At 44.8% G+C, this 15,175-nt stretch overlaps 1 protein-coding gene across 2 annotated transcripts in view; it reads left to right on the plus strand.

Annotated features, from left to right (window-relative positions):
* UGGT1 (UDP-glucose glycoprotein glucosyltransferase 1) overlaps positions 1–15,175 on the plus strand; it is an 849,443-nt gene that overhangs the window by 161,981 nt on the left and 672,287 nt on the right. For both annotated transcript variants that reach the window (XM_086943802.1, XM_086943803.1), the window contains exon 9: positions 3,992–4,092. In XM_086943802.1, coding sequence (XP_086799928.1) covers positions 3,992–4,092 — 101 coding nt within the window. The remainder of the gene's footprint in view (positions 1–3,991; positions 4,093–15,175) is intronic.

Here is a 15,175-nt window from a genome sequence, read left to right on the forward strand (position 1 = left end):
CGAGCTGAAGGCTGAAGAACTCTGATTTTGAGCGTTTAATTTTCCTGAAATAGGCGTTTCTTTTTTTCTTCAGCGTTTTTAAGTGCAGTGCAGAGGGAGCTGATCTCCAGGTGCGCTCTGCCATTCGCACGTCTCGTCTATCCTCATTGAGACTCCTGTCGTACCATGGATTGGAGATTTTGGGGGAGACTCTTTTTAGCTGCATCAGTGCTGCCTCATTAATTATTGAGGTCATAGTATTGAGATAGTGATCAGTTAAGGATTGAACGTCCGTCGTGCCGTTAGGTGGGAGTAGGAGTTTGCAGCTGTTAGGAGGCAGAGAGCTTGGGTTGAGTTTTTTCAGGTCTCTTTTCCAGACTTTGGGCTTGGAGGGTTGAGCCGGGTTAGTTTTAACTTTTTCATTGATGAAGAAGGTGACAATATGATGGTCTGACCAGTCACAGGGTAGGATGGACTCGAGTTGGGTATGGTCCTCTTTGGAAATGATAAGGTCGAGGATTGCACCTTTCTTGTGGGTCGGGCTGTTGCATATTTGGGTGAGGTCGTGGGCATTGAGGAAGTTTTTAAGACTATTTACCACCACGTCATTGGTTAACATAGCAAGCATTCAGTGTTATTCCCTATGTTCCTTATGGTGTACAATCGTTAGTGGGTTATCTTTACCAGTAAACCAACAGCAGGCATTCCAGTTCAACCCCCGCACGCCAGCAAAGAAAATCGCCTCCATGTGCACATTTTACAGATGTGATCTACTCTGCGTCGAGATATGTGTTGTAGACTACACTGCTAACTTTGTTTGGACTCCTGTCTGGATCAGCACCAGCGCTAATTAAGGTTGTGACACTTACGATAAGAAGAGGCATGATATAGGGCCTTTCAATCTATCAAGACTTGAAATTCTGAACCGATGTCTTCTTCCGGAGCAGTGTGCTACTTGGTGAAAAAAGCTCTTTGAAGCCTGATCAGGGGTCTTACTATCATGATCTCCCAATAAACACTTTTTAGACCCTTCCCTCTTCTGTCTCTCCACTATCCTTTTCAATCCAACTAACAGACTCACATGTCCACCGCTCAAATTAATTCCTATTTCCCTGTACTAACCCACCACTAATCTTTTATGGGTTCCAGACGAGCGTGCTACTCTGAGGAAAGAGCTTCAATGCCTCGTCAGGGGTAGTAAACTCTGTATAAATACAATTACAGTATCAACATCAATAGTTTTGGCCTAAAAACTTGCAGTAAATATTCGCATACCCTAGTAGGTCCTTAAAAAACTGGTGGACTGTCTTGATAATTTTTTAGGTCGAGCCTGCGCAGCGCATGCGCTGCTCTGCGAGGCATGCTGTATTGGAATATGCACTTGAAGCACCGCCCACTCTCCACCCATATTTATCATTGGCTTGTGCCATTGTCCTTAGTAAATGCTGGCTTCTTATTTGTAAATAGGATTGTTAGTTCCTCCTTAGTTCTGCCTTGTCTTCATTTGTAACCTCCCATGAGGACACTCCTTTCTACATGTGTTGTTGCTAGGTGGGCTTTAATTACAGCCTCTGAGCACTATTTCGTTTAATGAGTTTCGCATGTCTGCTGTTGCAGGCATGACACGCTCGCTTGCGACATCTTCTTTTTTTTCTTTTTACATAGCACGGCATGCCACAGTGATTTGCTTCACTTGCCTTCTAGTCACAATGGCAGATTTACAAAAGCAATATACCATTAAATCTGCTAGACCCTTCTGGTTGCGTGGTTATAAAGTGTTTTTGGGTTTTACAAGAACTCTTAGTGCCCAGTGCCAATAACTGAAAGGTAACTTGCAGTGGTTTTTCATGGTGTTCCATGTATGGGGCAATTCATATGGTAAAATATTAAGAGTGAAAAGTAGGTATCAAGGAAACCTATGCATTTCCGAAATGAGCACACAATATGGAGTTTATAAGCAGTCATTATTTACACATCCGTGAATTTGTGGGTACCCATGCTTGCATGTGAATTGGAGGGCGTTTCCTAAAATGTTTTTTTTTCTTACACACGGACTTACATTTGGAAGGCACAAATGCAGAGAAATACAATTGGTAGTAACACTTGTTCTACTATTCTGTATTCCCCGAAGTCTTCCAATAAAAATGGTGTAACACTTGTGGGGGTATGCCTAGTGCCCACGATTTTAAAGGGCCAAAAAAACGCAACTTGCACACATAAAATTTTTCCACTGAAAACGCACCCTTTTTGTTGTTGTTGTACAACCTCTATGTGTGCTTGTGTGTTTGACTCTTAGGGGGATGGAAAAACACCCTGTGTGGTTGGGACGGTTTATGATTGTCTGGTGTTTTGCTGTTCTGTGGGTACAATGCTTTTGTTTGCACTCTTTTCCCCCCTCCCTCCCCCTTGCAAGCCCCCTATCGTACACCTAAGAACGTCCATGTCCGTTCTTAGGTCACCAGTGATCTTAAAGGTGTCTGAATCAGGAAAAGGTGATCCCGCACTCGATGGGAAGGCACCCCTTCCCCCCTCCCACTGTTTAAAAAGTTATAAAGTCATCAACTATACATTGAAGGGGTGAGAACCTATTGCTGCCAGTGACTTCATAATTGGGTAGGCCTAGGATCAGCTGAGTAAATGTGATGTTTCAGTGATGACTGGCGTGGGTTTCCCTGCCTTCTGGCTTCGTATATTAGATTTGTACAATGCATTTTTGTGTGCTAGGGCCTGCACAGGATTCCTTTAAACTATGAATAGAAGCGGGCTCAGGTGGTCTAATATGTCCTCACATTCCACCAAATGGCTATCAATGCGATCGAGCTTGCATTTCACCACAGCGTGCTTTAGCGCTTTTAAAAAAAATAAAAACTTTTTTAGCTTTCGTCAGCACCACCACAACCCCACCATCAGCAGTTTTCATTTTTCCCATTGCCATCCTTTAGGCTAAGCTCAGGGCGACACCCTACAGTGCAATTGTTGTAACATTGTAATAAATACGGAATTAGTCTGGTGGTTCCAAATGACCAAAAAACTAGCCCCTCTATGGCTCCAAGCAATCAAACGCAGGGGCGCACACAGTACTTTTACTGTCTAAAAGTAGGTCCTTAGGGGGGTGGCCCAACCTCTTCCGGGCTATGATGGGCGTGGATGGGCCCAGGCGTGTTCCTCACTTTGAGGGGCGAGGCAGCGATGTACGCGCAAAGGCCACACCTCTCCCGTGTCAGCTGCGGCGGATTTGGATGCTGTTGTGCCCTGGGACTCAGAGTCCCACCAGAGCAATGCAGGGCAGTAAAGAAGTATCCGACCGCCCCCACCAGCAGAGCAATGACAATATTGGTTTCCTTTTGCATTAAAAGCAAGTTCTTTACCTCTGGTCTATATTGACTTGTATAGCTCCATCCTCTACTCAGAAGCTCTGAGTAATTAAGGCAGAGACCTTCCATGATGCCACCTTTTTGCTTTCACTTCTTTGTGAGTGGGTTCGTTCAACAATTCTAGAAAAATACAGCAGTTTAATTATTTCAGTTTCATTACTCCAGAGAAGGAGATATTAAGATATTCGAGACCGTGGCTCGAACAAGATGGCCCTTCCTTTAAATTAGAGCATGCAATACCTATGTTTGCTCTACAACCCATGAAGAGTCTTTCTTTCATTCTATCGAGACAGTGCATTGGCTCACCAAAATCTTGTGCTCCCTTTCAGAGTGCTCCAGCTCAGAAGGGACCATGCCTACAGTACATCATTATAAACATTGTAAGAAGAGAACATGTGCACAAATGGGTGTGAGAAGTGTACATCCAATTAATTGGTGCACAACTCTTTATAGACTTCAACCTCTTTGGCACAGTAATCCAGTTCTCTCATAAGCGATTTGCATGACTGCTCATGCTGCAGCTTTTAGAGTGCATTGGAATAGTCGTGCTATAGCCACCTCATTCTTGAAAATTCTAACTTGAAAGCTCAAATGTTCTTACAAAGGTTACCTTCTTATGTTGCCTTCTTTTGTTTCAGGCAGTTGTACCCTGAGCTGAAAGAGCAGTTAAAAGAACTGCGAAATCACCTGGTTGAAAGCACCAATGAGATGGCACCACTGAAAGTCTGGGAGCTGCAAGGTAAGAAAAAGTATAATACTGTTGATAGCATTCTTCTTTCTTTCCTCCGAAAAAGCAATATTTATACCACAGCAGTTTGTGAAAAATGCAATTTGTCTCTGTTCTAAGTGGTTTTGTTTTTGTTTGTTGCCTAAAATTGTAATCTCCTTTGACGTCACCCTCATGATCAACTCTCTTCCCTGTTACTAAGTTAAAGAATGCTATCATTTAATTTGGATAGCCTCTTGTGTCAAATATCCAGGGCTCTATCGACCCTGAAAATGAGCTATATTGAGTTAAATCAGATGTAGCTCTGGCATAAAAACACACTGGCAATATCTTGTTTCTACCGTCAGTGTCAAAAGTAGACCTAGTTACATGGTTTCCTCTAATGTCTCCTGAATTTTAACAGTTTCTTCACAATGGGTTTTCTACTTTGTGTTTTTAAAATCCACATTAAACAATGTTACTTTTCACCATCAATATCTGATTCAGCCAACATGTGCTTGAGGTTAAGACGGTGTTGACTGCGATCATGCCCATATAAAAATCTCTTTGGAATGTCTGTTGTGTTAGAGTCCCGTGCACAGTACAAGGGTCACAGTTTAATTTAATTTACTCACTGAGAAAACCGAGCATATGCACAAGTTTGATGGTCCTCTTCTCTCTTTACATACATATGATACAGAGAAAGAGGATAAAGTCCTCAGTTGTAGCATTAGGTTGTAGGACTTTAAATCAAGCCTCATTCTGGATGTAGTGGCATGCCAGAGCTCCACAGTGGATATAAATAAAATGTGCTGCAGTGTCCACTTGTTTAACAAGACTATTGTAAACCAAGCGTGTCCAGTGTAGGTCCAAGAGAGATGGCTCCTTGCTAGGTTTTCTTGCTAACTCTTAAAAATGCAGTTCCAGTCCTTTTAGATTAGTTGTATGTAGGTTTCTCTTATGTGGGTAGTCTACAAATGTTGCCCATAAAGACTTAAGTTGGGGGCACTTTTTTTAATACCAATATATATGCAAAAGCTTATGCTGTAGAAAGTTTGTGTTAATCTTTCTATGCCATTAGGTGCCTCTTCAAAATCAGACTGATCTTTCTTCCAGTAGATAGGTTCTGTGATGCCCTTTTCTTCAGTAATATATTCTTTGTTGCAGTTGTTGTCATCAGTCTGTTCATACTACAGTCAATTTCTATACCATCTTTTAACTTGTGGGCACCTGTGACCACTTCTGGCAGCAGAGTGCAAGTCACTCACCTGTGACTATTATATTTGGTTCCTAGAGTCTCAATGCTGTGACTGTATGTGTTTGTTTTAGAAAGTACCACTGTCAAAGAGCGCCATCTTTAACTTGACAGGCGTTAAGTAAAGAGAGACTCTTCTTGCAGGGAAAATTGATCTTGAAACCCAACTCAACACACTACCACCAGATCGCTTCAGTAATGGTGCTAGGGCATGGGTTTTGAAACTGGATTGCAAGTAAGTAACTGTTTTGGACGATTTAAAATCTGTTATAGCTTGGGGGCTTGGCCACGCAATTATCGTGCCTCTTTTAAAAAAATATATTATATTTTAGAACATTTTATTCACAAATAACAGTATAGAAGAGATGACATATAAATCATCACCAGTGTAACTTGGCATTGTGGTTGCAAAAGTGTTCCATTCACAAGAGACAGCAAGCATGAGGCAGACAGAACCCTTCCAACCACATTATGTGTTCCCCTTCCTCCGTCCAAATGTGCAGCCTCGGAGCACCCGAGTATTCCACCGGTCAGTCCTCATTCTCTCTCATCTCCTCTCTTACCATGCCCCATATTTTATCAAACTTCTTCGGGAAGCTACGCGACAGATGCATATTCCGCTCCACTAGCATACACCAGTCAATGTTTTGCGTCTACCGGGTTGAGCTAGGAGGCCTCTATGTACCTCAAGCCTGAACAATGTTTCTTCTAGCCATCATCAATGCAGTGTTACTGAACAGAAGGGAGTAGTGCTGGAGTGCCTGTTCCCCCAGATGCCCAGACATAACATCTGTGATGACAGTGCAACCAGAGCCCCCACTACCTTTTCCAGATGTCCCTGTCTAGTCCATCAATAAGCCTCCAGTTTCAGGCACTCCCACAAGGTTTGCACCAGGATCCCCTCTGTCTGCAGCCACTCCAACACCTGTTGTTGTGAAGTCTGCCCATTACATGAAGTCTTGTCCTTGTATAGTATACTCTGCACAATATTTTAAGCTATATGAGGCGAAAGCCAGCCCGGATTGCCACCTCTCTCTGGTACCTGTATCTCTCTGTCCAGTACGCATCCTCAAGTAAGCCCAGGTCCCGCTCCCAACTACCCTTTAACTTGTCCAAAGGCTGCATGCAGTTCCTAGCCAAGGTGGCATAGATAATGGACACCGCATGGAATTGAAGTGGGGCTGCCAGAAGTCTCTATTCCAAAGGAGTTTCTTCCTCTATTTTCCTGAGGTGCCCAGTGCATTTGGTAAGGGCATGTCGAACCTACAAGTACTGAAATCTCTGGGATTCTGCTAATTTGTATTGCATTTGGAGGTGCTCAAAGGAGAGCATCTGTCCGCCCCCCCCCCATCATAATTCCCCAACCTTAAATATTCCAATCCATTCCCACTGCCGGAAGCCCTCCAGTCGTTCTAATACTGCCTGTGCCTCTGCATCCCACAGCTTCGTTTGCAGGGGGATTGTCCCCTTCCATGTGGTTGCCGTCCTCCAAGCCTGGACTATTACGGCTGTGGAGGCCGGACCCTTCTGCACTGCAGCTTGTCTATAGAGGGCCCTCGGATTGCCCCCTGAGTCAAAGTAAGGACAGGTCATGCTGGTCCGCAAATGCCTACTCATTAACCACCTGCAGATGCGTCGCCCAGGAGTAGAGTTTCAGATTGGGCAAAGCAAGGCCCCTTTTGTATGGGCCTCACATGAGTGTCGAATGCTATCCTACGGCAAACCCCGTCCCACAGCAATGTCCTAGTAGTTAATTGCACTGCCCGAAGAAAAGAAAAAAAATCCTCCAGGATATTGTACAGTGTATTTTGCATGACATAGAAGAATTTAGGTAATTAGATCATTTTGTAGAGCGCTCCTCTACTTATGAGGGACAAGGGACAACCGCAGCTTCCTCTACCTGGTCACATCCTCTCTATAGTGACCTCGTGACCCCTTCAGATCTTAAACCTAAAAGTCGCTAGGTTCTTAAGTAATTAAGAGGCCGAAGTACTGAAAACCAGACTCTGACCACTGCAGGGGGAAATAACAATCTTAGGCGAATACACCACTGACTTAGGCCATTTGTTCTTTATTCATGAGTAGCTCGAAAAGACATTGAGGATTCTCAACACCCGGAGAATGGATTGCAGCGGGTCAGCCAGGTATAACAGGCTGTCGCCATAAAAGGAGACCGCATCCTCCCAATCTGGGTCCTAACACAGGCCCAGCAGGGCATCCACCAGACCAATTCCGCTAGGGGCTCAATGGCCAAGGCAAATAACAGGGGCGATAGTGGACATCCCTGCCTAGCACCCCTTCTTAGCTGAAATTCCCTTGACAATTTCCTATTAACTTGCACTCTAGCCAAAGGTGCTGTGTACAGCTGGTGAACCCACGCCAGAAACAGCAACCCACACCCCATCTTTTACAGCATGAATAATTTTCTGGATTCACATGCTGTGCATTATTCTTCCATCTATTTTTTGTGTGTTCATCATCGACCACTATTTGATGTATGTCCATCCCCTGTGTGACGTCAGACGTCACACTGGAAGTTCCTGTGTGTAGTCGCCATCCGCTCAAGAGAGAGCGAGAGAGAAGCCTATATTTATGGAGATGGTAGAGCTGTCAACGCCAAGGAAGAGGCTGTTGCTCGACACCGAACAAGAAGCACTCTAAGTTGAACGCAAGAAATGAAGGCTCAAGGCTGAAATGGCTGCCCTCCTTCAAACGAAGGAGTTTCACTTCTTGGGGAAATTCTGTATTCCTGCCAAGCCGTCGACCGAGTTCGAAGAGGACTAGTCTGCTTTGGAGACCCCATCAACTCCAGAACCTCATTAAGAGGAGCAGGAAGAGTTCTACGAACTCCAGGAGGCCAAGGAAGCTACAGGGTTTGACGAAGAATCGTGGCACGTTCTCTACGCCAAATCCCCATAAGGAGTAGATAACTACTCTTCTAGGCCAACTACACCAGCGGACCTATCCCTCTAAAACAGCCTCATCAAAAGGGCGTCTGAGACATAAGGGATCTATTTAAAGGAGTAGAAAGGAGATTCATGCTTTCTCCTGGAAACCTTATTGCCCTGACAAACTGGGAACCTATATTTACCTATTTTCCCCAGCATATTGGACCACGGGAAGGATGCATTCCGGCAACCAGCCAATGCAAGGGCCGTAATTCCTAGAGTGAAGAAGAAATACAAACAATCTTCTCAAGACCCTAAATACATCCAGGGAAACATTCCTGCGCAGTCAATAATTATTGTAACCACCAGGAACAACGTTGCTACATCCACAGGTCTACCACCTGAAAAGGAAAGTAAGAGATTTAACCTAGTTGGAAAGAAAATGGAGAGGGAGGCAGCAACTCAATTGAGGATTGTCACCTTCAGCGCCCTCTTGAATAGGTACGGACACAGGTCTCGAAAAATTAACTCGCACACTCACAATGTCGAGTGAGATTTTATCAGGTAGAGTTATTTTTAGCATTTAATTGTCTGTGCTGGCTAGTTAACTTAAACTGGAAGGAATAGGTCTTCTGTTCATTCAGAAAGTGAATAAGAAATAAAGACGCCGTTAAATTTTGTTTTTGTCTTAACACATTTGTTCAAGGACCGAGGTTAAAAGTCAGTTTGTCTTTTTACTAATTGTTGCTCATCTCTTCCTGGAAAATAGTGCTTTCTTTTTTCCTCTTATTATAGTTAGTGCTTTTTTGTCAAGTGAGTTGTTAGACAATAAACTACAAAATGTCAGTTTTTTTCTAACACAGCATTTAAATAGCTTGTAAATGAATAGTGCAATTATTTCAAAATATATCAGGAATCATGAAATAACTTCTTTTGCAATTCAGAAGTGTAAATCAAAACATATTTACATAGGAGCAAAACCAATCAGAACACTTTACTTGGTGATGTAAAAATGACCAATACTTGCAGATACTCAATTTCCAGACATTGTACACTATATAGTTTTAAACCACATGTCAGTGGGAAATTCAGTTGGCATTTCAATGTAAAATCTGCTGATTGTGAATGTCAGTATGCAGCTGCTTTATGCTTTATTATGTATTTATTAAAAGTGACAGTTTTTAAACATGAGTTGAGAAACATTCCTGCCCCTGCACTGATGACAATGCGGTTAATGAACAGAGGCAAGTCAGCGGTCATGTGTATCCTATATGTGGCTATATTTGTATTATATAAAGAGCAAAAGTTTAGTCTATTTAATCAAAGAAGAGTATTCTGTACAGAAAACGTGCTGATCTCACATATTTGAAAGTGCTCTCATTTGTGATAAAGAAGAAAATGGCATCTCAGTGAATTAAAATACTTGCCCAGGATCACATAATTTTAAACCAGTTTATGGGTCAAGAGCATTATTAGGTCGAGTAGATTGTCACTAGACCTGCAGGTCTAGTAAGATTTTTAGAGGCCTGGGACATCAACAATGGGACGAGTTGAAGTCCCTCATGCAACACCTCCCAGAGGAGAAAAGAAAGAGAGCAAAGGCAGTGATGCAAGAGGGGAGAAACATTGCTAATACTTGCCTAAATTCAGCAGACACTGCCAGCAGGCAGATGTGCACCGGAACAACACTAAGAAGGCATGCCTGGCTCAGAGTGTTCAGATTCAAGTCAGAGGTACAAGCCATAATAATTTACGTGCTGGTAACAGGAGGCGCCCAGTTCGGACAGGCGAGGAAGGAGTCCCTTCACCAATTGAAGGACAACGAGAAGGCAATGGAGCCAGTACAATTCAAGGGTTCATTTAGGAGAATAGGAACCGTATTCCAAAAGCAAACAAGCAGATCACCCTTCACATCTGGCCAACTGAAGCAGCAACCACAGGGCATCTTGCACCATGCCATGCAACAAACCATATCCCAGCAGTGGCAACACCCTGCAAGGCAGTCCTTCCCTGACCTGGAAGGGGAAGAGCCCAGGCTCCCAGGTGGGGGAGGAACAACAAGCAAGTGACTTGTGCAAAACCACATGTCACCATAAAACAGCAGTTGGAGGCAGAATAGGAAATTACCCACAGGACTGGGAATAAAATCACCTCAGACAGTTGGCGTTTGAACATGACACGTCATGGATACTGCATAGAACTACTCGCAGACCCACTACAAACCTCACCCCCCCCCCCCCCCCCCCCCCCCCCAACCAAAGACACAAAATGGATTTGGAGGTCAAGAGATCATACAGCTGAGGAAAGAAGTCCAAGAACTATTCACCTCCTTTTCTAATCCAGAAACAAGATCTAACCCAGAGACCAATCCTAGACCTTTGATTCCTAAACCAATTTATTCGTACAAAACGATTCAAGAAGAAAACATTTCAAGATGACTACACTCCAAGTAGAAATAATACTCCTAAGGAAAGGGGATTATATAACCACCTTGTTTAGGAAGGTGGATACCTGACTATGGTTACCCCAGATTTTTTGCCTATTGTTTAGCTGGTTTTCGACTTAGCCTGGGGCCCTGATTAGCAGGATCCCAGGTCAACTATCTGCTCTCACAGTAAAATGGACTCCATGTACTTTAGGTACATCTCCAATTGGATATTTTGGGTCACCTTATGAGCCCCTGTATAGTGTACCCAGGGCATAGGTGCATCCAAGGCCTACCAGGGGCAGCATGTATTATGCCACCCCTGGCTGGCCATTCACATTGACACAACTGGCTGATCACTCAGCTGGGGCAAGGTCGTGTAATCACCCCTTGCTTAGGTGTAGTATCCCTATACCTACCATTACATATAGACACATATATACCTATAAGTCACTCCTATGGCAGGCCTTAACAATCCTGGAGGCAGAGTGCTTGGTTTTATGTCAGATGAGGCTCTAGCATGAGCTGAGCCTGTCTGCAGCTTTCGGAACCATGTCCTTATAGCTGTTCTAGGATATAGGCATACCATATACTCTTAAGTGCATTACGAACCTCGCGGTTAAATGCTAACTCTGGTTTGGCTTTATCAAAACATGTCGTGTAAGGTGTCATACGCTTTAAGTTCAGGCGCCGGGGGTAGCATTCCACCCTTCTGGAGGGAGAAGACATGTTGTTCCTACTAATCCCGGTTAAAGTTAACCAGAGCCTCAGCATCACAAAACGGATGCTGCAGACACAAGTCTGACCTCCTGCTGCTGGGAGTCCTTCCAGCGAGGGAGGCTTGGACAATAGGTTTCCTGTCTTGGGAGGTGCTAGCACCACCCCAGACAGGCTATAGTGTATTGGGGCAGGGAGGGCTGAATTAAATGAGACACTGCCTGGGGCACACAAGGTGTCCCATGCATAGTCCAGTTCAAACCGGTGCTGGGGCACTCAAGCCCCAGCTCTGGCGCGAAACTGGACAAAGGGAAAGGGGTGTAACCACCCCCTTCCCTGGTCCCACCCATAGGAGGGACCTAGCAGGTAATCCAGCCTCTAAATTTGGTATATAGGTAGGAGCTGAGTCCCAAGACTTTAGATTTGATCCTGACTGAAACTTGTAATGAAACTCTGGACCTTTGACGTTCTACTTGAACATAGAAGACTGAAGAATCTCCCTTGTGGTCAAGGAGTGACCACCCTGCACAAGCAGGCATCATCAATCGATCAACGGTTTGCTTTGTCGTCGCTCCCGCGGGGCCCGAACACAGAACCTGACAAGACCCGGACTTCCAGACTTCCTTCAGCCCGATCCACAGCCACAGCAGAGCTGAGACCCGTGGAGGCGACGTGAGACGTGGGACCGGCCATCTTGGAAAGCAAGTGAATTGCTTTCCGTGCAACTTCTGAGGCACCCTCGAAGTTGTGCATTGGATGCCTCCTGGTCCACGTGGCTGCAGAGACGAGCTTCACGACATCACCGGATTGCTTCGCGACATCGCCTGGTTCCTTCCTGGTCACTGGCTAGTGACCCAGACTCTGTCCCCTTTGCTTTCAGGTACTCTTCATCCTCGATCCGCCCTTGAATCCAACCGGACACTTCTCTCCTGGTCGCCTGCAGCATCTTTCTCCAAGGCTCCATAGGTTTCAGCGACGAAACCCGACACACTTAGACACCTATGCACCCGCTTCCTGTGGGTGAGGTAACGCGAGTACTCCCGTGCTCCTGTGGGTATTAACTATCCTAGTGTCTAACTTTCAAGTAGCTTTCTCCTAGTCCATCCGGAAGTGACCTAAAAGAACTAGTTTCCAATTCTTTCGTTCCCATTCAAACTCTATGGAAACTTGCGTGTGTGTAAAGACACTGCACACGCCTCCCGTGGGCCTCCTACTTCCTATCCTTTGGTAGTACAGTGTAGCCCCAGCGATTCCCTAGGCCTATCCTTTGTTCGTGACGTGGTTCTTATACCACTATTTTAATATATAGTTTGAAGTGCCCCAGGGGCTCTACTGTATTTTTTGCAACTTATTGTATGATAATTAAGTAACTTGTTATGTGCTTGTGCCTCTGATCTCATAAAGAGCTCAGAGGGGTTGTTTAGAAATAAATACATATAAATTTTATATATATCCTGTGTGGTGTCCTTTCATTTGGTATTCAAGGGGTTACATATGGTAAAACAGCTGGCTTTACATGCCCTCTGAAGTTTTAGCCTAAGACTGCTTTGTCCATGCTACCTCTAGGATAGCTGGTCTGTTGACTTTACAACCATCACCATAAGGGTTGTTTAGACTGATACAGGGTGCCCACTAGAATAGTGGACATCACATATCAGGCCAACTTCTCACAGCTTGGATCTAAAAGACGCTTACTATGAGCCAAAAACATAAAGAATACTTTAGATTTGTATTGGACAAAGTGCATTATCAATTTAGAGTGCTACCATTCAACATAAAGTGAGCCCCACGGCCCAAGTGTCTTCACCAAATGCCTTGCAGCAGTAGCAGCACATCTAAGAAGACAAGGAATTCATGTCTAGTCATATTTGGGCAATTGGCTAATAGAGGCACAATCAAAAGAAAATGCTACCAAGATACTTATACAGTGATCGCCACACTACAATGCCTGGGTTTCAGAGTAAATCACAGGAAGTCATTACCAAAACCAGAAAAGGAAAAAGGTGTTCCTGGGAGCAACTGTAAAGTCAAGGAAAGAACAAGCATATCCAGTCCTAAGGAAAGTAAAAGTGATAATAGAGCAGACTCGCCTCTACCTGAGCGATCAATGTCTGACAGTGAGGACTGTCACGAAACTGATGGGTATGATGGAATCGTGCATACCACTCTTAACATGCAAGATTACACATGCATCCCATCCCGGAATGGATCTGCAACAAATGGTCACAAGCCACTGGGGAGGACTAGTGGTTGTCACAGCAAAAGTTCAAAAGGAGATACAATGGTGGAAATCCTAAAACGTGACCTTAGGGAGATCATTCAAGACACCAACTCCAACGATGACCATTACAACTTATGGATCTCACAAGGGTTGGGGAGCACACACAGACAAACTGGAAGTACACGGACATTGGAACAGCACAGATACACTTACGCACATCAATTACCTAAAAATGAATACAGCTTTTCTAGCCCTGAGGGCTTTCTAATCACACATAACAGGTCAAACTCTACTAATCTAAACGGACAACACAACAGCCATGTTTTGCAGTGTGAATCCTTTTCTGGATTCACATGCTGTGCATTATTCCGCCATCTAGTGGTTGGGTCCAAAATAGTCTTTTGTAGGTCTCGCCTAGCAGCACGCATGCGCTGCTTTGCGAGACTTATTGTAAGCGGCTTCAGAAAGCTCACCACACGCACGCTCGTACGTGTGTGGCCTATTGCTTGCGATTACCCGCACGGGGAGCATGTGTTTTAAATCATCGTGCCCAGACTCGTGCGCGATAATTCAAAACACATGGCTCGCTGTGGCGCGCGCGCACCACTCGCGTGCTTATTGTCTTTCTTTTTTTTTAGCTATAATAACTGAATCTCTTGGACAGGAACTAATGTGAAATGTGAGCCGGAGCCTGAGGGGCGGAGCTGTGGCGGTGCCTGGCACGCAGAATCGGCACTTTCTGCACAACCCTGCTTGTCCTGGACATGCATGTTTCCCTTCCCCCTCCCCGCACACTTTTTTTGGGGTTTTCGCATACCTGTTCCCCTTTTCTCACCGCCTCTGTCACTCTTCTCCCTGCCAGTGCATCTTTTCCCCTTCCCCACTCTGTGTTCACACTTCCTGTCCCCTTCCCCTACCTGTCCTTGGTCTCTTCCGAATTCACCTCTTTCTGCCGGAGTCTCCTTTAAATGCATCTCTTTGCCCTGAACAGTGCCTCTCCACTCCCAATATCTGAACTTGTCTCCTTCTTTCATAGCACCTACAATCTAGCTGCCTCTGCCCTTCACGCTCTCTGTGACCCTCCTCTTCCCGTGCTCTGCCTGCTCTCTGCCTGTGCCTCTCCGCGGCTTGACCTGCTCGGTGGATCGTCGTCTTCCATATCTGCCTTGCCCCCGCTCTCTTTTAGCTGTTTGTCCCTGGAACTGAGTCTAGGGCTCCGGCAGGGACGCGAGGCGAGGTTGAGGCTCGAAACTTAGTAGCACACATAATACCACTCAATAAATCGCAATCTCATCAGAAACATATTTTAATGCACACAAAACAAAATACTAGACATAGAATAAACAAACTACAGTTGTCAAAAGAGTTTACCAAAGATTATTCACAATCACACCTGTGCTACCTTTCAACTTGTTGGTCATAGCATCTATGGGGGAAGAATGAAGCAGAAACACCCAGGGGCAGTCCACGCTCTTCGAAGGGTGTCTGTTTTACAGATGCCTGGTCCACTGCAAAGGACCTGTACGCATTCCTAAACGCTACATCCATGTTTTGCAGGCTCTTTGATCCTCCATCTTATATACCGCTCACACTGGGGAGATCCCAAATGG

The sequence above is a fragment of the Lissotriton vulgaris genome, chromosome 11, assembly GCF_964263255.1.
Source record: "Lissotriton vulgaris chromosome 11, aLisVul1.2, whole genome shotgun sequence".
Classification (NCBI taxonomy): Eukaryota; Metazoa; Chordata; class Amphibia; order Caudata; family Salamandridae; genus Lissotriton; species Lissotriton vulgaris.